At 46.5% G+C, this 27,247-nt stretch overlaps 1 protein-coding gene across 4 annotated transcripts in view; it reads left to right on the top strand.

Annotated features, from left to right (window-relative positions):
• ccdc146 (coiled-coil domain containing 146) overlaps positions 1-27,247 on the top strand; it is a 152,546-nt gene that overhangs the window by 47,521 nt on the left and 77,778 nt on the right. For 3 of the 4 annotated variants that reach the window (XM_038811549.1, XM_038811548.1, XM_038811551.1), the window contains 3 exons: positions 3,081-3,163; positions 8,589-8,798; positions 23,739-23,796. The exons of the other annotated variant lie outside the window; for it this stretch is intronic. In XM_038811549.1, the coding sequence (XP_038667477.1) occupies positions 3,081-3,163; positions 8,589-8,798; positions 23,739-23,796 (351 nt within the window). The remainder of the gene's footprint in view (positions 1-3,080; positions 3,164-8,588; positions 8,799-23,738; positions 23,797-27,247) is intronic. 4 annotated transcript variants of the gene reach the window in all.

Raw genomic sequence — 27,247 nt, 5'->3', positions numbered from 1 at the left:
AAGTGCAAGAACGCCGTTAAATTACCCAACCACACATATGTACAGGGTGGAGCAGCCGACTTCCATCCCAACAGAACCCGCTTGTGAGCGCTCAAAGAGGTGAAAACTAAAACATCTGCACCCCCCCCCCATCCCCCAGTGATTTGATTTGATTTGATTTATTGTCACATGTACCGAAGTACAGTGAAAAGTATTTTTCTGCGGCCGAGGGAACGTACTCAGTACATACATAGTAGACAAAGAGAATAATCAATAGAGAACATTGACAAATGGTACATCAACAAACCGTGATTGGTTGCAGTGAGGAACAAGGGGCCAAACAAAGCAAATACATGAGCAAGGGCAGCATAGGGCGTTGTGAATAGTGTTCTTACAGGGAACAGATCAGTCCAGGGGGGTTTATTGAGGAGTCTTGTAGCTGTGGGGAAGAAACTGTTCCTATATCTGGATGTGCTGGTTTTCACACTTCTGTACTTTCTGCCTGATGGAAGGGTCTGGAAGAAGGCAATGCCTGGGTGGGAGGGGTCTCTGATAATGCTGTCTGCCTTCCTGAGGCAGCGGGAGGTGTATACAGAATCAATGTGGGGGTGGCAAGCTTGTGTAATGCGTTGGGCTGAGTGGAGAATTTCCTCCCTGATTGCCAGTGACTTAGATTTTACTAGGGCTCGCTGATGCCACAATTGGTCAGATACTGCCATGATGTGATGGGCAATCATTCTCACCTCACCTCTAGAATTCAGCTCTTCTCTCCGTAATTAGGCCAAGGCTGTAATGAAGTCAGGATGAGAGTTGCCCTAATGGAACCAAAACTGGCATTCTATGAGTAGGTTGTTGCTGAGTAAATGCCACTTGCTAGCACTGTCGACAACACCTTTCATTATTTTGGTGGTGCTTGAGTGTAAATTGATGGGGCGGTGATTAGCTGGGTTGGTTTTGTTCTTTTTGTGTTCAGGACATACATAAGTAATTTTGCACATTGTCGGCTAGATGGCAATTCTGTAGATATACTAAAACAGCTTGTCTAAGGACATGATATATTCTAGACCAGGTCTTAGTAGTCTATTAATAGCTGGTAGGTTATCAGGGCCAATTTTGCTATATCCAGTGCCTTGTGGTTTCTTGATGCCACAGAGTGAATAACATTTTCTGAAGATTAGAATCTGATGGCTGAGACCTCCAAAGGAGGCTGAGATAGATCATCAATACAGCACTCCGAGCTAAAAATGGCTGAAAATGGTCTTGGCTTTTGTACTGACATATTCTTCGCTGAGATTTGCCAGCATTTTCTCTTTGATATCCCTCACTACGTTACCATCAAGCCAGGGAACAAACCTGAGGAGTGATGGAGAACTTGCCAGGAGCACCAGACATGTGATGAGATGCCAACCTGATGAAGCTGAAGCACAGTATTACATACGTGGCAGAAACATCATGATATAGATTGAGTTAGTGATCTGACAACTCATAGGATTAGAACAAAGAATGGGCTCTACTATCATTGAAGGTGGGGTTTTTTTTGAAGATTTTTGTTCAATAAATTGCTGGATGTGGTAGGAATGCAAAGCTTCATTCTAATCCTATTGTTTGTCAGATCACTTAACTCTGTCCATAGCATTCTGCTTCCCCTTTTAGTATGTATGTAATCCTGTGCTTCAGCTTCACCAGGTTGGCACCTCATCATAAGTCTGGTGCTGCTCCTGGCAAATTCTCCGTCACTCCTCAGGTTTTTTCCCTGGCTTGATTGTAACGGTAGATTATGAGGTTATAGAGTGAATACAGTTTAGATGACCCACAGCACCTCATGGAAGCCCAGTTTTAAGCTACTTAAACTGTTCCAAGTTGATCCCATTTAGCACAGTGGTAGTGCAACATAACGCAACAAAAATGGGACTTCATCTCCACAGGGAACATGGCATGATCACTACGACTTATTAAGAGAGAAACCTGTGACGGGGAGATTGGGGAGGACGAGGTCAAGTAGGTTTTCTTTCCATTTGTTGATTCACTTACCATTTGCTACAGGCCCAGTCCAGCAGTCATGTCCTTCAAGACTTAGCCAACTCAGTCAGTAATGATGCTAGCCACACTTGCTCTTGCTATCCTCAGTTTTTCTTCCAAGGGTGTTCAACATGGAGGAGCACAGATTCATCAGCTGAGGGAGAATGGTAAGTGGTGGCAAGATTAGATCTGACATCGGTGGCTTGGGAAGTCACCCGCATTTCCCACCCGTAAGGCCAGCACTGCTTGGTAAGCACCTTCACATTTTATCGCAGACCAGCTGGAAACTTTCTGCAGACCCCCAGGCATCCATGGACCCCAGTTTGAGAACCACTGATTTGTGGGATGTTTGCAGATTTGTTTTAGATTATACAGGGTCAGATTTTGTTTGTTTTCCTGCCTTTGTTCTTCAGTAATTCTTGCATGATTCTATCAGAAGTGCTGAAGAAAAAGACAGCACCTGGATATGTGAATCAGGGAACCTTCTGAAGAAGCAGCGCTTCTGCCCACCTATAACAATGTCAGCGGCAGGAAATCTCCACATTGTGGGTCCTACTTTGCAAGCCTCAACAGTCAAGATGAATGACTGGAGGAAGGTTCATTTGGGGAGATGACTCATACTTCCTCAACAAAGGAGTGTGGGCTGAAGTCCAGGCAAGGGAAGTAACCTCAAATAAATTTAATCTCCTTCGCCAAAAAGTCAGAGGAGAACTGCAGAGAACACAGAACTTCCAGTTAGCTGGATGAGCATCTCCAAAATACATCCATAATGACTTGGGAACGCATTAACTTCAAAGGAGATCTGTGTCATCTCCGTGTCACTGCACAATTTCTCAAGATCGGGGCTGGAGGAAACCCATCAGCTGCAATCCCAGCATAACTACTCTGATTTCCAGGGCCTCTATGTTTGCTAGTTTTACAAATCCAAAATCTTGTTTTTAATGTCTATGACATATTGATAAAGCTATTAAAGATAGAAATATTAATTTTCTTTACTGAGTTAGATTATTGCTTTTTACTTAAATCAGAATATAATACAATGCACTATCACTAAAACTTTAACTTTCTTTTTTAACTTTCAGTTGTTTTCTGCTGGAAAAATCAGAGGAATTCAAATTGGCTATTTGAAATCCAAATACTTGTTATTACATGAAGCCTTAAAAAGGTACAGCTTGTTTAACTGATAATTGTTCATAATTTTTACATGGATGTCACGTCATTTTATGTTGAAAATCTTGCTCTGTGTCCTTGGGGAAATTATTTTTGCACACCCTCATTTCATCACCATCAGTAAAATGGTGGAAGGGGGTCTTCAACATAGAACAGTACAGCACAGAACAGGCCCTTCGGCCCTCGATGTTGTGCCGAGCAATGATCACCCTACTCAAACCCACGTATCCACCCTATACCGTAACCCAACAACCCCCCCCCCCCCAACCTTACTTTTTAGGACACTACGGGCAATTTAGCATGGCCAATCCACCTAACCCGCACATCTTTGGACTGTGGGAGGAAACTGGAGCACCCGGAGGAAACCCACGCACACACGGGGAGGACGTGCAGACTCCGCACAGACAGTGACCCAGCCGGGAATCGAACCTGGGACCCTGGAGCTGTGAAGCATTTATGCTAACCACCATGCTACCGTGCTGCCCCGTGTAATGAACAGTGTAATGAAGTCGCACCAGCTTATAAATAACCTGCTCACTGACATTCATTTTGGGTTCTGCCAAGGCCACTCAACTCCTGACATCATTACATCCTTGGTTCAAACATGGACATAATGATGTACGCTCACAGACATCTTTAGAAACATGAAGGGTATTAATAAGGAGAAAAACCGTACAGAGGCCAGAAGTCCCACAGCTGCCCCAGAGCCGCCCACCAGATGTTTATATTATTTAAATACTAATACGGATGACATTTTGAAAACAGTGGTTTGTACTTTCTGAGCTAGAGAGTGTAAAGAAGAAAATATGGGATGCATTGCGCCCGGCGCAGATCGGGGTGTACCGGGTGAATAGCGGGAGAGGGAAAAGTCAGGATTTGCACCAGGTGCAAACCATCTTACGATTCACCCGGCCCGCTACCAATGGTGAGTTCCGGATCAAGCCCAAAAATGGTGAGAATGTCATTAACCCTCATTTGCATTAATTTCAGTATCATTAACAAAATTGAAATTAAGTGCAGCAGCCTGACGGGAATTTCCCAACTCCCCCGCAGAAGTCAGGCGGGCGTTATTTAGTACTCCTTTTCAAAAACATGAAGCTGCCGTAGTGGCAACTGAGGAGGTGAATAGCCACTTTCCGTCATGCAGCTCAAGGACAAAGGAGCTGCTGCCCCAGTGCTTGGGGGGGGGGGGGGGGGGGGGGGGGGGGGTTCCCGTCAGTGGGGCTGGGCTTGGTCAGATGGCTGAAATGTTCCAGCTCTGGGCAGGGGTGGTCAGGGGCTTTGTGTCTGTGAGGCCTTCAAGCCATCTTTAAGTATTGTGGAGGCCCATAACAGGGGCAATGACAGCTGCAGCCTGTCTGTCCAATCAGACTCTTACAAGACAGACCCCTGCTGCGATTTCTATCCTGAAATTCAGTTTCATTCCCTTTGACTGTGAGCAGTCTCCAGCATCATAGTTGAAGGCTTTCAAATGAGGAATTAGCCTTGTTAGTTGTGAGAGCACCTCACGCTCAACTCTCAAGTGCCTCCTCGAGGGCACAAGGTGAATAGTGCATTGCATATTAAGAAAACCCTGATGCCTGAAAAGTGTGCCTGAACTCTAGGAGTGCAGCACCATAGAGGCAGCTACCAACAATCAAATACTAAAGAGCAGAGCTTCAGCACTGAGGATCCTCTTGCGAACAAAGGGTAAGTGTGTGGATGAGCCGAGGGCAATTGAGCACTTCCTCCCTAATGTTCCCGGCAGAAGTCTGAGGTCTAGGAGCTCCTGATGTGGTTGGGAGTGAGTGTGCCGAGAGCAAGGTTTGCCGCACAATTGCCTCGCTGGATGGCACTATGAGATAAGGCAGGACAGTCATGGTAAGGGTGGGGGAGGCTTGGGGAAGTTGAGGTCCCGTGATGGATGCTCTAACTGGCTCTTTCTCCAATTCCTTCCAGATATAACAATGTTTTTTTTTGTTTGTGGGATGTGGGTGTCGCTGGCTGGGCCAGCTTTTATTGTCCATCCTTAATTTCCCTTAAGGGGGCAGTTAAGGATGGGCAATAAATGCTGGCCCAACCAGCGATGCCCATGTCCCATGAACGAGAAAAAAAAAACATCGTTTGCTAGTGTGGATCCTGCGGGGGATCCCCCGCTGTGCTTGTGGCAGCCAAGGTGGCAAACGCCATAGAAGGCAGCAGCGACTATGCAGGCTGGAAGCAGCACCAAATGTGCAGGAGGCCACTCTGAAGATCCGGCTGTGCATCAGGCTGAGGTGGGACCCAAAAGAGGAGACACGCGACGGCCCGAGGTGTCTCGGCATCGTTGGTCATTCAATGAGCTGATGGACACCATGTGCCACAGAAGACTGCGTCTCAACAGAGATACAGTGCAGCACCTATGCCATGTCCTCATGGTCATGAGGATATGGCACCCTGTGGGAGGAGGAGGATACTGGTCCCGGTAGCCATGAAGGTCGCCGCAGCCCTCAATATGCCATCGGGTCATTCCAGCAGGGACCTGTGTGGCATATCCCAATCTTCCGTCCACAAGTGTAGCCGGGAGGTGGCGGATGCTCTTTATGCATGGGCATCAGAAAAATCACAGTTGAACTGGATAAAGCACACCAAACTGCCCAGGCTACAGGATTTTCTGCCATTGCCAGGATGCCCAGGTCCAGGGGGTGGCTGATGGCACACATGTTACCCTGTGAGCACTGGGGCATCATGGAGTGTCTTACATTAAAAGCTTCTCTCCCTGAATGTTCAGATTGAGTGCAACCACCGCCTCCGAATCATGCACGTGTGTACCTGCAAGCTGTGCATGACAGCTACATCCTGGGGCATTTGAAGATTCCGGGTGTCTTTGAGGACCCCTCCAGGGTGACTGGTTGGCTCATGGGGGACATAGGATAGCCGCTGAGGTCATGGCTGATAATGCTACTGCGGAGGCCAGAGACCGAGGCGGAGACCCAAGACAATGAGGCCCATGTTGCCGCCCATGCTGTCATTGAGCGGTGTATCGGGAGTGGTGGTGCAGGCAGACCTGCGGTGAAGATTAATGTGACAGAGGCTCCACATGTATGATATGTGATATGTTTTAACAATGAGCATTTCACTGTGACATATTTTCATTCCCCCGAACTACAGATAGTGACCACCACCACCCCCCCAATGCCCACTCAGTGATCTTCACTCTTTTTGATCTTCCGTGGTCTAGTGCTGCAGCTAGGTATGTCCTCAGGATGTACAGCAGAGTTAGAGGTAGCATGTTGCTTTCTGTGTCCTGTGGCTTTTGATGCCCTTAGCGGACGTCCTCTGGAGGGCCTGGAGCCAGGGGGCCCAGTTGACTGACCGGTGTCACCATGCAACTTGTTCTGCCCGCTGTCCTTGTGATGCGCAGGGGTCAGGAGGGGGGATTCAGAAGAAATGGAGACCGCCATAGTCTCCTAGGTGGCAGGCCCCTGGTTGACCATCACTTCCTCCTCTCTGACTATGGTGGTAGGGCTCTGGGGAACTGCATGGGATGGAGGGGCAGCTGGAGTGAGTTCCAGAACCTGTGAGTCATCTGGCGCTGCCAGTCCTGGAGCCTCCATGTCATCTGCACCATGGTGTCAACGCCCTCAATGATGGTCCACAGTGAGTGGGCCACATTCTGGAGTGCCCCGGCAATGTACGCGCATCTGGGACTGATCCCTCAGTGACTGTGACATGATGTTGAGGCTCTCCGTTATGGTGGTCATAGACTGAGCCATGACTTGGACAACACCACTCAAGACGTGGATGCCATGATGCAGGCTTTACACTGCGGTCACCACCGCATCACTGTTGACCTCAGTGCCACGCATTATTGCCACCATCTCCTGCACCTGCAGCCTTTGGGATTCCACCAATCGGCTTTCCAGTCACTATAATGTCGTTGACACCCCTTCTTGAATGTCACGACTGTGTCCTATCATCTAAGCTTTTGGGAGAACCTTGTCCAGAGGCTCAGCATTTGGCTGGATCCCAACTGTGTCCTGGAATTCAGCAGCCCTCCGACTGCTATCCCCCTGGGATGTTCCTGCCTCCACCTCATGTGCCCCAGAAACTTGTCCATTAATGTCGCCCACTGAGGTTGTGCTGGTAGAGGTGCAGCTATGACGCATTACCAGTGGTCTTCTCAGAGCTCTCCTCCGAGGTGTTCTCTTGGGAGGTGGGTGGAGGGACGGGTACACCTCCAGATGGCCTGGACTCTTCAGATGGTGTTCCTGTGAGACAATGGACATGTGGTCAGTGAGAGGGAAGAATTGTTTTGTCTGACATGAACAACTCCAGGGCAGTGGATCCTCACCACTCTGGCACAGGCCAACCACGCTGCCAGTGACTGCTCTCCTCGGGCATCTCCACGATTTCCAGGGCCCTTCCTCAGAGAGGATGAGGACTCGAATCTCTGGGATTCTTCCCCCTATCATGGCCCTTTCCTGTTAATTATCAGCTATCGTCTCCTGCGGGGACCAATAGAGAGCATTGTGAGCCACACTCTTGATGGGCCAGATGGGTATATAGCAGGTGACATGTGTGGACACCTCACCTGGGGCTAATTTGTAGCACTACCTATTTTTGAATACGTGGTATGACCTCGCCAATGCAACTGTCGCTACACTCTGCAAAACACATGCAAAACCAGACTTTAACTTGAATCCACTGAATTGCGTGAAGTCTGTAGAAATGTACTGTACTGACAACACATATGTGTCCTCATGGTATGGTTGGACCTATAATAGTTTTCTAGATAAACTGGAAGGGTGCTAGGCAAACAGCACCAACTCCACAGGTTACAGTGTGTAATCTGGAAAACAGATACAGAGGAAGAAGCACTCTGTTTTGCAACAGATTCGTCATACTTTCTGACTGTCATTAAGTTTACTTATAGTGAGGCAGCACGGAGGCGCAGTGGGTTAGCCCAGCAGCCTCACGGTGCTGAGGTCCCAGGTTCAATCCCGGCTCTGGGTCACTGTCCGTGTGGAGTTTGCACATTCTCCCCGTGTTTGCATGGGTTTCGCCCCCACAACCCAAAGATGTGCAGGCTAGGTGGATTGGCCACACTAAATAGCCCCTTAATTGGAAAAAAATTAATTGGGTACACTAAATTTATTTTAAAAAGAGTTTACGTACAGTGCAGAAGGATCACTTCTTGTCGTGGATGTAGCATGTACTCTGATTTACTTATTGTTCATGGTGCACATCATTGGATTTTCACATTAACAGCTGGCCTATTATAATTTATGTTTTAAATAATATTCTTTTCCATTTAGAATTTTTGAAATACTCTGTGCAGCATCTCAAATAGTCAATGATACCCTGTCGTTTGTTTTCATTTATTCTTTTCTATATTCTTTACTATAAACCATTTTCACGTAATAGCCTTTATAAGTGGAAGAATTTATTTATATCTTCAGAACGCAGGTGTCTGAGATCCAGTTATTGCAAGATGCTAAGTCCTTTACTGCTGAAGTGGAACGCCAAAGGCAGGAGCTGGAAAAAGCTGATCAGTTTCCTGACAGTTCCGATACAGAAGTCAACAAACTGAGACAGCAGCTGCTTCTTTGTCAGAATGAGCTGAACCAGACAGAAGAGCGCATATCTCAGCAGCAGCACAGAACTATATAGTAAGAAACTTTATAACTTGCACCATTTTATTTAGTGCCATTTTGCTCATACTTTGCTACATCATCCACCATACCATCTTCCTCTCACAATATTGATATACAATATCAATATACAATATACAATAAAACATTTAAGACTACGTTAAGATCTGTAAACATATGCTGGAAGTAGTTCATTTTTGTCAAAAAGAGAATGGCATCCTTGTGATCTATAAATCAGATTGGTACAGACAACTAAATATTATTACCCTGTATGTAGATATTTTATTTTATTGAAATACTGATAACATTTTGGAAACAGTAGTTTGGATTTTCTGAGCTATAGACAGTGTGAAGAAAAACATATAAAGTCTGTGGAGATTTACTGTGTATATGTCAATCTAGTTACCTGGCAACAGGTGGCTGAATTATTTTTCAATCTCCATTCTTTGTTGTGCATAAAACTCTGCTGAAATACACAGGAGAGGCATAATAAGGATGTTACAGTTATTCAAAATTCTTCGTAATTATCGTGTTTAAGAGTGTTCACTTCATTCAAAAATCAAAGAAAGTAAAGCAATTTCTGATCCACTTGAGGTGCTACTTTTACTGTCTTGTAAACCTGAACCCCCAAAAGCCTCTACACTACCACATCACCTAGCCTTCCTCCATTCAAAGCATATTTATGCCCAGGAAATCTCTCAAACAAACATTACAAACTTCTCGAAATTTTTTCTTATATTTATTACAATACTTCCCTTGTTGAATGTATAGAATTCAGCATTTACCTCTTCCCCAGTATCTTTCTCTTTTGCAAACACTGATGCAAATTACTTGTTAATTATCCCTGCTAATTTCTGTTTGCTCTCAAATAACTCAGTATCCTCTCTCAGGGATCCCATCTCCCTCTTAATAATTCTCTTTTATAAGTAGCAGAATTCTGGTATTTTTACTATTTTGTTAAATTCTCTCCTATACTCCCTATTTTCTGTCCTTATCCCCCTCTGAGAGGTAGGTTTTCAGCTTCATTGTCCAGGCAGAAAATTCTCCCATTTTATTTTGGTTAGATGTGTCCTTCAGCAGCATGGAACTGGGCAACACATCAGCAAATAAGACCCTTTCAAGAGCTGATATGCATTGGAGTGAACAAAAGGGAATTTCTTCTCACTATACAAAACACATTTGTTAAAAAGTGTAATAAACAGTCAAGGAAAGGTCAAAAAATTGGACTGATTTCAAATTACAAAAATTTAGTCAGTGTGCAACTTTTAAAATGTCCCATTGCTTGTAGGCAGCAAAATGTTGTGACTTGGATTTTAAAATATTTAGTTCACGTTGAATAGACACCAATTGCTGAAGTAATACCCTCAGAAATTTTAGATTATGTCCCCAAATGGCAAAGGCAGCATGTAACTGAATCATGGGTTGAAGCATTCAACATGTATTGAAAATTTGTGCACAATCGGCATAACGATCATGCTCAATAGCAGAAAGAGCTAAATTGATGTTTATGCCTCAGCTGATTATGATTGGCTGTGCTGTGCATTTGCAGGTTACCAACAAAGAAGGAAGTGGGATATTAGGTAGTTGTGGTGCCAATTAAAAGAACGTACACATCTTACAGGGGAAGTCCACTTTGTGGACCATTTATTTGAATCTCTCCTGTAAAGTTAAGATGGAAGCTCGAAAGTGTTCTACAAGGGTTCCTCAATTTTCAGACACCACTCTGGAAACCCGTATGGAGGAAGTATTGTTTCCAGGCTGTACCCAGGATCTGGCTGCCATATAACAAGAAATTCAATGATCTGACGAGAATGGCTACTTATTTCTCTCTTTTTCTTTGTTTATCCCTGTAACCTCTGTACTCTCAAGGCTTTCCATTCACATTTGTTCTCACTGAAAGCAATATATTTCACAACTTCCTTCTGCTGCTACTTGTACATTCTGCACTTGCTGCAGTCTTCAAAAGTATCTCCTTCATTTTCCCGCATCTGTGGCTTTCACACACCATCCACACTATTCTGCTATGATACACAAATCTTCACAACCTTTCCGCAGACAACACATTAACACAATCCTTTTTACTTCTCGATATGCTGGTACACAATACCAGGGAGCTGATGAGGACAGAAGAAGGGGCATTATCTAGTAAGGTCCAGCACCAATTGTAACAAACTGCAATGAATTTAGTGGCTAATATCACAAGTGTTGCAAATAACAAGGTTGGAGGATAGTTTCTGCAGATCACTTATCCACTTCACCCACTATTCCTCCGCTCATTGAATTCCCACCTACATATGCACCTCATGACAAAATGTTGAACTGCCACACATTTGTCTCTACTAACTGCCAGCCTCATTTCCTGGCAGTGTCAGCTTGTCACCCTGACCGCGCCAACCTGGAACCCTGACAGCGCCAACCTGTCACTCCAGGGGTTCCAGGTTGGCACTGCCAGGGTGCCAAGCTGACATTGCCAAGGGCAGGGCCTGAGGAGGGCCATGCCAGTGAAGGGGAGGTATGGAGGGTGGGAGGGTGAAGAGGGTTATGAAAGTTGGGCGGTGCAAAAAGGGAGACCTGAAAGGGGGGAGAAACTGAAGGGACAGGGCCTTAAAGGGAGGGACCACAGCAATCCCATACCGGCTATGCTAACTTGGGGAGAGGGGGGGAGGTGGGCAGCGATGCACTTGAGGATGGATGGGTATGGGGCTGGGTCACTCTCATCCTGGATGTTGTGGGGGGGGTGGTCATATGGACTTTTCGGAATGGGAGGGAGGTTGCCCCTCCGGGATCGAGGGTTGGACGTGTTGCCCATGTCTGCATTGGGTTGCAATGTCTGTGGGTGTGGGGGATTCTCAATCTCACTTTGAGATCTGGGCACCCTTTAAAAAGGGCGCCCCAATCTTGGAGGAGCCAATCTTGCTGTTGTCTTTAGTTCCCCACTGCAGAAAAAAATTTGAAGTTGGTGTTTTCCAGTGAGAAACTCCCCAAACTCCAGTGTGGGTGAATACCAATCTGGATCGTGCCCAGACACCTGGCGGGAATCGCCCCATGAAACTCATCCCAAATGACATTTAGGGTAAGATTCTCCGGCCTCGTTGTGCTCTCGTTCGAGCGAAGCAAGATCAGTGAATAGCGGGAGAGGCTGAAAACGAGAACCATGCCAGGCACCAAATAGTTTCCAATGCAACTGGCTCACTCCCCTAGGCAAAATCAGGGTCTCACCGTAGCATGGCGAGAAACCAATTATCACCACTTAAGCCCTATTTCCATACAATTAACGGGAGCAACCCCATATCCAACAGCCTCCTGTGATTCATCGGCCTCCCCAGCAACTGGTCATGCTGGAGCCGATTAGTGCTCCTTTTTAAAAACGTTAGCCTGGCGGAAAGCTTCTGCGGGGAGTCGAGGAGGTAGGTAGCCATCTTTTCTCACAGGCAAAGATCCCGGGGTGCTGGGCTTGCCACCTTAGAGCTCAGGGAGGGGGTAATCCTTGGCCAGGGGTGGGGGACCCTCGGCCAGGGGTGAGCCACCATGGGAGGATGGGGAGGAGGCGTTGGGGGCTACCGGAGGGCAACCACACATGACACCACCATGCCAACCCTGGATCATGTGTACCTGTTCCAGGCGTAACCCTTCTCCCTGCCCATCTGTCCCACCGACCGCCCATAACCCCCACCGACTGCCGAGGCCTCTAGCCATGCGGCTGAGGCTATATCGCTAATAGGGAATTGGCAATGAAGTTTTATCAGCACTTCACACAACCCAAGTGGATTCCCATGGTGGCTGGCCATGTAGCATGTGGGAGTCATTGCCTAGTATTCCAATCAGACCGTGATGCCTGGACATTTGTGCCTGAACACTGCGGGAGGCAACACCACACACGCAGCAGCCAAGATCCGAACACCTAGGGGATGGGACACAGCTCCGGGGACATGTCCACTGCCAGAGGGTGGGTGAGTGCAACGGGGAGGGGACCAGCGCCTGGTCCAGGTGACATAATGAGCGGGGTACATTGTGTACAGGGTGTTCTGGGTGGGCGTTATCAATGGGGGAATGGAGGGCCCTGGAGAGGGAGCCATCGCTGTTTGTCAGTCTAACATCCTCTCCCAATGCCTTACAGATATTAAACGCAGGGATTTTGGGCCCAGAAATTGCCCTAGTGCTGCCGGGCGGCCAGGCGCCGGAGACATCTGCAGCAGCAGGGTCTGCAGATGCTCGAGGTGGCGGACCATGTGCTGGACCCCGCCCCACACCCTGTGGACCCAGCCGCCCATCAAGCCAGGGAGGGACCCAGAGGAGGAATCCTTCGACGGCCCAGGGTGTACAGGCGTCGCTGGTCCTTTGAACACTTGACGGACAGTGTGTGCCGCAAGGGACTCCACCTCAACACGGAGATGGTGCTGCACATGTGCCATGTCCTCGCAGACTTGACACCACATAGAGGAGGAGGACACACCGTCAAGCCCAACGCAGCCCTGAATTTTTATGCCTCTGGATCATTCCAGGGCTCAAGTCAGGTCCTGTGTGGCATCTCACAGGCCACAGCCTGTGCATCAGACAGGTCACTGATGCCCTGTTTGCCTGGGCGAAAAACTACATCATCTTTGACATGGACCAAGCCCAGCAAGATGCCCGGGCTGAGGGTTTCTCCGTCATCCCCTGGATCCCAGGTCCAGGGGGTAATAGATGGCATGCATGTTGCCATGCGCTCACCGAGCCATCTGGGAGTGCCCTATGGTAACAGAAAAGGGGTCCCACTCCCTGAACATACAGCTCGTGTGCGACCACCAGATGACGATCATGCACATGTGTGCATGCTTACCAGGGAGTGTTCACGACAGCTACATCCTGGGGCAGCCGGTCATCCCCAGCCTCTTTGAGGACCACCCCAGGATGGACGGCATAGGGGGTACCCACTGAGGACCTGGCTAATGACGCCATTACGGAGGCCAGAGACCGAAGTGGAGACCCCGTACAACGAGGCCCATGTGGCCACCCGGGCTGTGATTGAGCGGTGCATTGGACTCTTCAAGGTGAGGTTCCGATGTCTCGGCTGCTCTGGTGGTGCACTCCAGCACATTCCCCAGAGGGTCACCTGCTTTGTGGTGGTCTGCTGTGCCCTCCACAACCTCGCACACAGTGGCGCGACATGCTGGAGGTTGGTGATGAGGAACATGTGGCCACCTCCGAGGAGGAGAACGATGACAAGGATGATGAGGCGGCGCCGGACCAGCAGGTGCTTGAGGACAAGCGCTGGGAGGAACCCGAGGACCAGCCAGAGGCTGCTGGACAGACGGTGGCGGCGAGGGTCCGGAAGGCCAGGGAGACCCTCATACTCACCCAATTTACTTAGAATGTAGCCTGGTCCATCATCACTACCTTACTCACGCCCCACCCCCAGTTCCCACCCTCCCAGGGTCTGTGAAACATCACTCCAGGATGCTGGCACTGTGTCGGCATTGTCAGGCCACTGTCAAGGGCAGGGGGTTGATAACCTGCAGAAAGCTGAGCACCAGTGCTCCTCAATCTATGTCATAGTCTGACCCCTGCCTGTCGAGTGCTCGCTCACACCCATCACCTGCACGCGGTGTGCTTGGGGAGGCGGGGGATACCTGGAGAGATGGGCCAAGGGTTCGAAGGTCATAGATTATATCATAGATGTTACAGTGCAGAAGGAGGCCATTCAGCCCATCGAGTCTGCACCGGCTCTTTGAAAGAGCACCCTACCCAAGCCCACACCTCCACCTTATCCCCATAACCCAGTAACCCCACCCAACACGAAGGGTAATTTATCATGGCCAATTCACCTAACCTGCACATCTTTGGACTGTGGGAGGAAACCGGAGCACCCGGAGGAAACCCACGCACACACGAGGAGGGCGTGCAGACTCCGCACAGACAGTGACCCAAGCCGGGAATCGAACCTGGGACCCTGGAGCTGTGAAGCAATTGTGCTAACCACTATGCTACCATGCTGCCTGTGTCGGCCCGCATTACGGAATAAGTGACAGAGGCATCATACTGGTGGTGCACAAGGGTGTTTATTCAAAGAATCCCTACAGTTCAGAAGGAGGCCATTTGGCCCATCGAGTCAGACCAACCCTCCGCAGGCGCACGCTACATAAGCCCACTCCCCCGCCTATCCACGTAACCCTGTAACCTAACCTACATATCTTTGGATACTAAGGGCAATTTATCGTGGCCAATCCACCAGTCTTTGGACTGTGGGAGGAAACCAGAGCACCCGGAGGAAACCGACGCAGCCACGAGCAGTTTGTGTGCCACCCAAGGCCAGAATTGAACCCAAATCGCAGTGCTAACCACTGAGGCACCGAGTTGCCACTTTATAAAAAAGCAAGTGACTAATAATTACATAGGAAAACCAGCTGCAATAAAAGATCTCCCATCCATTGATTGTCTACACCTTCCGCTGCCGGGAGAAAACGGGCAGCATAATCAAAGATCCCTCCCGCCTGGGTTATTCTCTCTTCCAACCGCTTCCATCAGGCAGAAGTTACAAAGGTCTGAGAACAGATTCAAAACAGCTTCTTTCCCGCTGTTACCAGACTCCTGAATGATCCTCTTATGGACTGAACTGATCTCTTCTCTACTGTTGTAGCACTACACTCCGTATGCTTAACCCGATGTGTATGTATTTACTTTGTGCATCTATGTCCTGTGTTTTTTCTGGAATGATCTGCCTAGACTGTAAGCAGAACAATACTTTTCACTGTACCTCGGTACACATGACAATAAATCTAAAGTCTAAGAAAAACACATGATGTGGAGATCATCAGGTATTCACCTGAAGAAGGAGCCGCGCTCCGAAAGCTCGTGTTTGAAACAAACCTGTTGGACTTTAACCTGGTGTTGTAAGACTTCTTACTAAGAAAAACACAGCATGGTAACTGCAGGTAATTTCAATGGTAAGTGGTCATATGCTATCATCTGTTTTCATTACTATTAGAAAGATGTCTAACTCATTCTGAATGCATATTAATTACTAATACACTAACATATTAGGAATATAAACCAACCATTACAGTCCAAAAAAGTTTCAACCGGTTTTCTCATACATTATTCATAATGCTTCATAACCTAGGACTTGACTCCTCACTCTGCAACTGAATCGTCGACTTTCTGACCCACACACCATAATCAGTAAGAATAAACAACAACACCTCCTCCACGATAGTCCTCAATATCGGGCCCCGCAAGGCTGCGTACTTGGCCCCCTACTATACTCCCTGTACATACATGACTGCGTGACAAAATTTAGTTCCAACTTCATCTACAAGTTTGCTGACGACAGGACCGGATCTCAAACAAGGACGAGTCAGAATACAGGAGGGAGATAGAGAACCTAATGGAGTGCTGCAGCCACAACAATCTATCCCTCAATGCCAGCAAAACTAAGGAGCTGGTCATTGACTTCAGGAAGCAAAGTACTGTACATACCCCTGTCAGCATCAACGGGGCCGAGGTGGAGATGTTTAACAGTTTCAAATTCCTAGGGCTGCACATCACCAAAAATCTGTCCTGGTCCACCCATGTTGACACTACCACCAAGAAAGCACAACAGCACCTATACTTTCTCAGGAAACTAAGGAAATTCGGCATGTCCACACTGACTCTTACCAACTTTTACAGATGCACCGTAGAAAGCATCCTATCTGGCTGCATCACAGCCTGGTATGGCAACTGCTCGGCCCAAGACTGCAAGGAACTTCAGAGAGTAGTGAACACAACGCAGTTCATCACACAAACTTGCCTCCCATCCATTGACTCTATCTACGCCTCCCGCTGCCTGGGGGAAACGGGCAGCATAATCAAAGACTCCTCCCGCCCAACTTACTCAGTCTTCCAACTTCTTCCATCGGGCAGGAGGTATAAAAGTCTGAGATCACGCATAAACAGATTCAAAAATAGCTTCTTCCCCGCTGTTACCAGACTCCTGAACAACCCTCTTATGGATTGACCTAATTAATACTACACTTCACCCGATGCCGTATGCTTCACCCGATGCCGTGTCTGGGTATTTGCATTGTGTACCTTGTGTTGCCCTATTATGTATTTTCTTTTCATTTTATTTTATTTTCATGTACTAAATGATCTGTTTGAGCTGCCCGCAGAAAAATACTTTTCACTGTACCTCAGTACACGTGACAATAAATAAATCCAATCCAATAAACAAATCCAGTATGCTCGATTGCAGCAGAGCCAATTTAGAAAATTAAATTGCATGTTTACTTGATCACTTTTCTTCACCAACAAACAAGCAGAAGTTACTATGAACTAAGACCAATGATCCCAGAATTATTTCCAACATAGAGTTTTAAACCTTGGTGAAAAATTCTATTAGCACTTTTTATAGAGTGTTACATTTTGGTCTCGTTAGATGGGCAATATAGTTTGTTATTTAAGCAATGTCTGGAATTAAAACCCTTTTTGTTTAGAGAGTTTAAACATGGATTATGATTGATACATGTTGTGACTTGCCCTGTCTGATTAGTATAATTAGTGTACAGTATGGGCAGATGTTTGTCTGCTACATGTTCCATTCTCTCCTGTTTCTTTGTCCTTCCTATTTTTGTAGACTTCTTCCAAGTCATGAAATTTAACACTTCTCTTGATCAAATTTTGCAGCTGAATTGTTCAGAGGTGAAACAACCTGGTGACCATCGCAGTAATCTTACTGAAGACATGAAATTCCTTCAATGGAGCAGAAATGTCATTTCAATACTTAACGTCTATTTGTATTTCAAGGCATTGCTAATTATTTACAAGGCACAAATTAAATAATTGATTCGTACTTTGAAATTAGCCCAAGATAGGCAGTTAAATTACACATTTTCAGTAAAAATTCCAAAGTTGGTTCACCGTTTAACCTCAGTATAATCTTCAGCGGCATAATTGTTATTAGCTTTATACCATGCTGCATATGTTAGAAAGTATTTGACAACTGGTTATAACAAGATTTTACAGACTGTAAGACAATGTTGTGTGGAATTTCCCACAGAATCTCAAGTAGAATCTGTATCCAGTTAGGTTTGCAGCTCCTGATCACTATTATCCAGCAATCCTGACCAGAAAGTTTATGTGGAATGGGCTCAGGCATGAATCGTCAACACTTTCTTGCTCACGTGGAAAATGGCTAGCTGGATCAAATAATGCGGAATTACTGGAAAAGATGCAACCATGTTGCAGCACCAAGTGATCAAGTGAAAACAAACACTTACATTAAATTTGCACTGGAGTATTCATTAATTCCCACTCTTCTGATTATGCCGTTACCTCCCCAACCCCCTCCCCCGGTGTCATCAGTAATCCTCCACGTTCTTTGCCTTCCGAGCTATACCGCTACGTCTAGGTGTGTCCACAAGATGCATATCAGAGGTGGAGGCAGCCAGCTGCTTACCTCATCCCGTGTCCTTCGATGTCCCTGGCAGGCGTCCTCTGGGGCCGGAGGGCCCGGCTCACTTGTCAGTGGCACATGCACAGCCGTGCCACCCTGTTCTGGGTGCTGGCTGCGAGTTGCGGCCCCATGAAAAGGGTGGAACCCGGGGGAGCTGGTGGCCACCATCGCCACTCCATGGGAAGGGCCTATGTTGGCACTAAGCCCCCTCCTCCTGTTCGGTGCCGATAGGGCCCTGAGGTTCAACTTAGGACAGCGGTGCAGCTGGTTCAAGCCCCGGCTGCCCCTGCATTATTTGGCTCTGCCAGCCCTGGCGGCTCCCCGTGGTCTGCACCATTGTGACGATGCCCTCGGAGATGGTCCTCAGTGACTGGGACATGCTCTGCAGCGCCTTGGCAATGCCCACCTGCAGATGGGAAAAGCCCCACAGCCCCTCGGCCATTCCCATTTGAGACCAGGACATTTCCTGCAGAATCTCATCAAGGTCAGCCTGGTACTGAGTGACATCCCCCAGCGAGGCGGACGTTCTGCTGAGATCCTCAGCCATGGCCGTCACTGACTAATCGATGCCTTGGACACCTTTACTATGGTGCTGACGTCGTGCGCCAGGTTCTCCAGTGTGGTCGCAACTCTAGTAGTGTTGGCCTCGGTGCCATGCATTGCCGGCAACATCTTCTGCGCCCGTAGCCTCTGGGACTCCTCCAATTGGCTATTGATTTGCTATGGTGTTGCTGACATCACCCTCTGAATGTCCTGACCGCTCCCTATCATCTCCATCAGCTCGAGGAATACTTCTTCCATAGCATCAGGCTGGAACCCAGCTGGGTCCTGGGATTCAGCAGACCTCTGACTGTTGTCTCGCTTGGGGGTTCCTGCCTCCACTTGATGTGCATCAGCAGCTATGTGGTGCTTATCAGATTGTGCCCCTGAAGCCTGACCACTAGATTTCCCACTGAGGCACTGACATGTATCTGCGATGGTGAAGGGTGGGGATGACAGCTGTGACGCCTCGATCATTTCTTCATCGGAGCTCCCCTCCGAGGTGTTCTCCTGGGAGGGTGGAGGGGGTGCCACCCAGGATGGGGCAGTGCCATTGATGGAGAGCTTGCAGGAGAATGGACATGTGGTCAGTGGGAGGGATGAGTCAGTCCATAAGACTACAACAACTTACGTTTGACAGGTCCTCCGAGTGAAGCCCAGAGGTTCCTCACCCCTACGACGTACGCCAGCCTCCTCATTGGTCACCCCAGTCACCTTCAGGGCCTGTTCCTCGAAGGAGGTGACGATTCTTATGTCCAGCACCCCACCGCCAATCTGGGCCCTCTGCCGACGGTTTTGGGAGAGCTTATCCTGAGGAGACACAGAGGGGGCATCGTTAGCCACACGTGTGATTCACAGTGGTGGAAGGGGGGTGTAAAGAAGGGGTTGGGGGAGGTTGTAGGGGGGGAGGTTCTGAGCTGGCTGGGGTTGACTGGGCAAGAGCTGTTTTAAGTGCTGTTTGACCTTGTTAGCGGGGGTGGGGCTGGTGAGCGCGATGCTGGCGAATCAGCTGGTGAGCCTTAATTTGCGTCGTGAAGCCTCTGGGGTCTTGTTAAGTGGACCAATTAACATTTAAAAGCATTGCTTGCCTTGCTGGGCCGAGCACCAGGAAGCTCACGGCAGTTCCCGCTCGTTACCACACTTAGAAATTGTTCAGGAGAATGGTGCCCTTAGTCACTTTTTGGGAAAATTGTGCTAAAGTCATTCAACCTTTTCAAATATCTACTTTTGAGAGTCAATTACATAGGATATTTATGGCAGAGCAAAGGCCATTCAGCCCAAGCAGTCCCTTTGGCATTTATGCTCCGCTCGAGCCTCCTCTCGTCTTTCCCTCCTCACTTTTATGCTTGTCTGGTTTTCCTTTAATTAATCCATATTTGCATCTTAAGTGCATCAATTAGAAGATTTGTATTAGGAGATTCACCAAATATGTGTGCAAGAGCATGGGGGGAATAGGTCCCAGAAACCTTCCCTGTTTGATTCACAGTTGGTGAGTTGGCTGATTTCATCTCGGGTCACAAAAAGTGACTTCCACGTGACGAAGACTCAAGAAGAGGAAATCAGCTAGGGTTCTTCATTTGCCTGAGTGATCAGCAGGGTACCGAGCAACATGCTGTCAAGAGGTTATGCCCCTTATATGACTTTTCAACTTTCAACTGACTGCAAATTTTATAATTTGAAATGAGACTGGACAAACTACTTAAAAATGGAAGGCCACCTTTCAAGATGAAAAATAAACTTTCAGAGACCCATCAAACCTCATCACTGCCTAAGGAAGAGACATTAAAAGGCAAAGTAACTGCTTCTCGGCCTTTTGACTAAGATCGAGCGTAGCGCTTCTTGGCCTTTTGGCTAAGATGAGCGTGAGGTCAGGTATAATGCCTGGATCTGGTATGTCTCTTTTGTGGGGACCATGACTTGGATTCATTTTAAATTGTTTTTTGGAGCAGGTAAGGAGCTGGATTAGGGGTTCACCCCTATCCACATTCTGAGCTCTGGCTTTCTAACTCTGATAAAGTAATGGACAAAGCAAAAAGGCAAAGTACTGGTTATGAAACATCGGCTGCCACAGACAGACCCACCCAAAACCTCTTGAAAATACAGAATGGGTGAAGTATAATAGGCCAGGCTGCAGCCAATGCCGAGAGAATGCAAGCAAGCTATCAGCAGAGGAATCCGGCTGATAGCTGGTCTCCCTCTCTCTCTCTCTCTCTCTCTCTCTCTCTTGGAATAAGTGTATTACCCAGTTCAGAAAACAACTTTCCTTGAAATCTACCCGCGAACCGAGATCTTGTAATAATTACATCTTTTACATCGGACCACATCCACAAACCAGCTAACCCAAATCGACCACAATGTTTAAAAATCTATGCCTCAACGACGGCTAATCAAAGGATACTTAATCGTCTGTTATTTTAACATTTTATGTTGGACTTTAACCTCTTTTTTCTGATATCTGTGTATTTGCATCACATTTTTTCTTCTTGGGTTTAGACTTTAATAAATTTGATTTTTCTTTAACTCAGGAAAACATTGGGGGAATCTTCTATCCGTTCTTGCCAGTGGGATCATCCACTCTTGCCAACAGCAAATCCCCATTGGGGGTTTCCTGGCGGCGGGGGATGAATTCCATGGGAAATCCCATTGACAGCGAAGGGACCAAAAGCTCCCGCCACCATCGAACAGTGAGTTGCCTCCGCCGCTGAGAAACACACAGTGGGGGAAAGTCCACCCCCGACCCCATTTGATTAGCTTCTTGGTGCTCACTGCATAAATAGTTACATACATTTGGATTCAGAAAAGGCATATCCTTCTGAAAAAGAAACGTAAACCTTTAGCGTGACTAACTGAGGTGGCTGAATAGAGGAGCCAGTTCACTCTTTCTCTTTTGGTATTAACAATGCTCTGATCTCACATGTAGCTTCCAGCTTGCTTCTCTTAAAGACATTCTGCTCCTCTTCAAGCGGAATTGCACTCGATGCAAGGGAGCTGCTGCTGACTGCCTGTACTGTCACTGGATGCGTGGGATTGTACAAATGGAGTACCAGGAAATAGAGAAGGCTCCTAGGTTCACAAATGCAGCACTGGAGGCTTTAGTCATAGAGGTAGACAGAAGGAGAGAGGCCATGGTTCTGGGGGAGGCTGATGTGGGAATGAGACCCTCAAGGACCACCTTTTGAAGGAAATGGGAAAAGATAACCAGGGAAACCAATGCAAGGAGTCGGACCACAAGGACTTGGCAGCAATGCCACAATGATTTAATGTGTAGTCACTGTTGTATGTGGGAAGTTAGCCGTGCAAAAACCAGCAGGTTACATTTGGCTACATTGATTTATGAATTTCATTTTTTGGAGCAAATGCTTATTTTCTTACTACACATTAACTATGGTCAGTCAGGCTTTGGTAATTGACAAGTGAGGGGTTATTGCCACCATTATTATGTATTGATTATATATCATTATGACATTGGGTGCAGTTTTAAAATTGTGTAACTTGCAGAAAAGGTTTTCTAAACAGCTTTAAAGCACATTTTTGTTTTATTTGTGACTTTGTTATGCCGTAAATATTCCGGATTGTGACATTTTCGGTGCTAAGCATGTTGCCACAGAGCAACATGTCTCGAGGGATCAACAGCTCTTTTCCTCTGTTCTTGAAAAAATGTATGTTTAAGAGGCATTTTCAGCATTGTAGAGTGGGCTAGATTTATTTAATAGGAAAATAATCACCAATATTTATATGTGATATTCTATTCTCTTGACGATAATTCAGATTTTAATGGTTTGTAATTTTTGTTAAATCTGATTCAATTCCATTCAGAAGAATTTAATTAGAGTTTGTTTACAATATGGAAGAGAACACATTTTACCCCCCACTAATTTAAAAGACCAAATTATCTTTTAATGTAGTTACAAAGGAACTTTCCCTTTGGGAGATTCTCAGAATCAAAGGCACCATTGTTCTCTGCCCTTATGAATCTTTATTCGAGCTTTTCTCATATTGTCTGTTTACAAAAGCTCAAAAGACTCATCCACCAATTTGCAGTCTTTTTCATGGTCAATGACAGTTCTAGGTTTATCTATTTATTTTTAATTTAACTTTATTTTTAATCCAATTTTAATTCTCGAGTCCTCAGTGAATTGCTATTCCATGAGGGACAAGTCTTAGCTCCTCAACTTCAGATTTGAGGGTACCCCAAAGACGCACGAGGGAATCCCGCCTTTTACGCGGGAATTTACGCGGCAATTGTCCAGAAGTGCTAACTTCGCCCGAACAATTGCGCTGCGCTGGGAACCATCCAACAAAGCAATTTACATTGCGAACTTGGAATGGTTCTGCCAGTGTTAAGCTAATAGATACTCTGGAAAGGTTAGAAGAAATAAAACCTCTTCTAACTTCATCGTAACTACTTTAAATGCCCAGACTTGATCCCGCATGGGACTCTCCTCCCCTCCCACTCTAAGAAACCACCCCCCCCCCCCCCTTAACCTGACCACCTGACGCAACCTAGTTAGATACCCCAATCCCTCACAACACAACACAATCCGATCCAGTCCTGACCCCCTCACCCAAACCGGCTGCCTGGTTGAATACCCCACCCCACCGTACCCTCCCCCAGACCCGGCCTGACCACCAACCCCCTTGGCCTGACTGCACGTCTCCCAAAGTCCCAAATTCTCATGTTTGACTGCCCCACCCAGACATCCGACCCCCTCCCCCCCTACTATGAAGCCGGACACCTCAATGTCCAATCCTCCAACCTGACCCCCAGCCCTCATTTACCCCACTTTAGGCTATTCCTGCTCAAATCAATACCTTTTATTTGCACTAAAACATTTGGATTACTGAATAATTTTAGTGAAAACACTTAAGTAAAAGAATGAATTAATAATAAGTACTGTTATATATTTCAAATTAAAGGAACTTGAATTAAGCGTAAACTGAATTTCTTTTTTGTGATTAATGTTGCTGTTGTTTCAGATTGAACACTAATTTTATTTTGTTTACAGTTTACAAGAAGAGCTGGCAATGTTTAAAAAAGACTTTGAGAGACTGCCAAAAGCTGCAGTGAGTTTTAAAATTGATACAATTCATACAATTCTTTCTCTTAAAAGTACATTTTAAAATTTTGCATTAAGAGAAATATAATGCATAGTCTGACTTGATCCATGTGTTGTTATAAGTTCCACTTGTATCAGCAGTGCTCAGTCCCAGGTTGCCCTTCCAATGTTTCAACTTGGCAGCCCCAATTGAATATAATGAGACTCGATTGCAACATCACCAGAATCAATCATGCACACCATATTCAAGCAACAATTAACAGAATCAGTATTACCACAGCATTTTATGTCTTGTTCAAATCTGCTGTGTTTTATTCAGTTTGTGAGGTTTCATTTCTAGCCCTTTTCTTATGTCTCTCTTGTGCATGCATATCCTTGCATCAGTCAACACTCATTGGCTCACTTGCACTATGCTTATATTTGTATTTGTACTGTTTACTGTTATTATTATAAAATTATAAATGCCTTAATAAAATGTTTTGAAGAAAAAAACATTCATTGATTCACTCTATTGTCTAGTTTCAACCAATCATTATCTTACACAGATTACTGAGTCATTGTTTGCCTGGGATCAATTACAATTAATTGAATGAAATGAAAATCGTGTATTGTCACGAGTAGGCTTCAATGAAGTTACTGTGAAAAGCCCCTAGTCGCCACATTCCGGCGCCTGTTCGGGGAGGCTGGTACAGGAATCAAACCGTGCTGCTGGCTTGCCTGGGTCTGCTTTAAATGCCAGCGATTTAGCCCAGTGTGCTAACTCAGCCCCAATTGATTGCAATTAATAAATTATTAACAGTTGACAAAGTTAAAGTCATTGAATGTCTTTGAACAGTTAAAGGGGTTATCTGGCAGTTACTTAAGAGTGTTAATTAATTATATTTCAATGGTATAAATGGTTACTTAATCATATTTTAATACTCTCCAATTTGAAGAACTTCTGACATATCCGAATTAGGTGCATGAGTCGGCCATTCGGCCCCTCAAGCCTGCTCCACCACTCAACAGGAAATCCTGTTGACAACGGTGGAAATAGTAGATCCCGCTGGTGGGCTGCCTCTGCCGCTGAAAAACATGTGGCGGGGTGGTCGGTAAATCCCGCCCTTATTTTCCAATACTAATTCCCCATTCTCATTCTCTAGAGGGCCAGTGCCCACTTTTTGTTGATTACCGGTAGAAATTCTTACCATCTGTTTTTATATATCTAGCTAGCTTTCTCTCGTACTCAAATTTCTCCCTCCTTACTAATCTTTGTCATTCTTTACTGCTCTTTATATTCTGAATGATCTTGTGATCTGCCACTCATCTTTGCGGAATTATACACTAAATCTTTAAACATGGTACTATCTTTAACTTATGAAATATCAGAATTGTAATTCCTTAATAAAGCTGTCATTTTATGTCTACTACACTTTTCTATCTGAAGTGTTTTCCTATTTAACATAAAATTCTGGAAATATTCAATTGGCCGGGCAGCACCTGTGAAGAGAGAAACAGAATTTATGTTTTAGGTCGATGACCTTTCATTACACCGGAAATAACCTGAAACATTGGATGTGATTTTCCATGGCAACTTGCATGTGTTTCAAATGAGTGCAGGTTAGGTGGATTGGCCATGCCAAATTGCTCCTTGGTAGGATTACTGGGTTACGGGGATAGGATGAAAGTGTGGGCTTAAGTAGGCTGTGTTTTCCAAGGGCCGGTGCAGATTCGATGGGCCGAATGGCCTCCTTCTGCACTGTATGATTCTATGTTTTGCTGCAGCGAAGGCAGTCCACCATTAGCCAACGGCGGGATATTCTGGTCCCACGTTGTCAAGGGGTTTCCTGTTGAATGCACCCCTCATTGCTAGGAAATCCATGGTGGGTGTACGCCATTGGAGGGACCGGAAGATCCCGCCGGCGTGAATGGCTGGAAAATTCCAGCCGTTCGCTTTGTTTGTCCATAGTACTCTGGCCTGCTGTATATTCCCTGCGTTTTCTCTTTTTATTTCAGATTTCCAGCAGTATTTTGCTCTTGTTTTCCTAGGATTACATTTGCTTCTCAGCTGCCTTATTGTCCTGAAGCATGTATAGGCATTCTGAGCTATATCTTATGGTGTAAATGTATTAAAATAATACAGAAAGATAGTCACGCAGTAACCAAGCCCATTGCCAGCATGTACAATGGGCCGATTTGGAGACTGTCCTGACGCCAGTGTGCGAACGGTGGCGTTTGACGAGCGGAAAATCGGCACAAAATGGCCACCGATCCTCAGTCTGGTGGGGGGCTAGCAGGCACACAGCGTAGAGCACCCGACTCAAGCTGCTGATCCGGCTGGAGAATTGCCGGGTCCGTGGCTGTGCTTGCGCATGGCGGCGGCCTGCAGCGGCCGTGTCGTGCAACATGGCGCCAGCTGCACGCGGACCCAGCCTGCCAAATAGTGCCCCCCCCTTTGGCCAGGCTCACCATCCACGGGCCACCCCTCCACGTGTGCCCCTAGCCCCTGTCAAAGCCCCTCCTGCCCGCAGATCAGCTCTCCCCTGACTGTGGCAGTGCTGGACTCAGTCCGCAGCCACCACGGCGAGTTACCGAAAAAGAAATAACATGAGAGATCCACGCTGTCGGGAACTCGGCCGGTCAAAGACGGAGCATCAGGGGGATGGCTTCAGGTACACCGTTTTGTAGGGGGCGGTGCATCGCAAAAGCTGATCTGCGTCCGATTTCGGCACCAACGTGGATTCTCCGGCCGATCACCGATCGCGACTTTGGCATCGGAGACCGGAGAAACCTGCCCATTATGTGTTAGTCATTAAAAAAAGGGTTTCAAACAGAAGTTTTTTTCCTGATGGTCCAGTTGAAAGTTCAGTATTTACTGCACTGTGGAAGAGCATGTAATGCCAAATGTTAGGCAGAAATCATGTAGGAGTAATATTTAAACTGACAGCAGCTTTTTGTAAACATTTCTTTAGTAAAGGAAAAATTGTCAGTAACTCACTAATAATTTTTTTTGTGCAAAACAATTGCCAGCGCAGAAATACAGTACACAGATTACTGCCAATTCACATGATACATAAATTATACTGAGTAAGTAAGTACTAATATGTTGAGAAGAGAGTAGAGTTTAAAATTCTTATCATTGATCATTTAAATATAATTTAAATACTCTTGAGAGCCAGTAAAATATAGCTTAGAATTGTACAATAATAATCTCTTATTAGTGTCACAAGTACTCAGGGCCTGCGCAGACCAGCTGGTGAGTGTATTCGCAGATATGTTCAACACCTCACTCCTCCGCTCTGAGGTCCCCATCTCCTTCAAGAAGTCCACCATAATACCAGTACAGTGGTTCACCACAACCAGTACCAAAGAAGAACAAGGTAGCCTGCCTCAACGACTACCGACCAGTGGCCCTGACGTCTGTTATTATGAAATGCATCGAGTGGCTAGTTATGAGAGGGATCAATGCCAGCCTCCCA

The sequence above is a fragment of the Scyliorhinus canicula genome, chromosome 11 (genome assembly GCF_902713615.1).
Source record: "Scyliorhinus canicula chromosome 11, sScyCan1.1, whole genome shotgun sequence".
NCBI classification, from domain to species: domain Eukaryota; kingdom Metazoa; phylum Chordata; class Chondrichthyes; order Carcharhiniformes; family Scyliorhinidae; genus Scyliorhinus; species Scyliorhinus canicula.
Note: the sequence above shows the minus strand (reverse complement) of the source record. Positions and strands in the feature narration are given on the sequence as shown.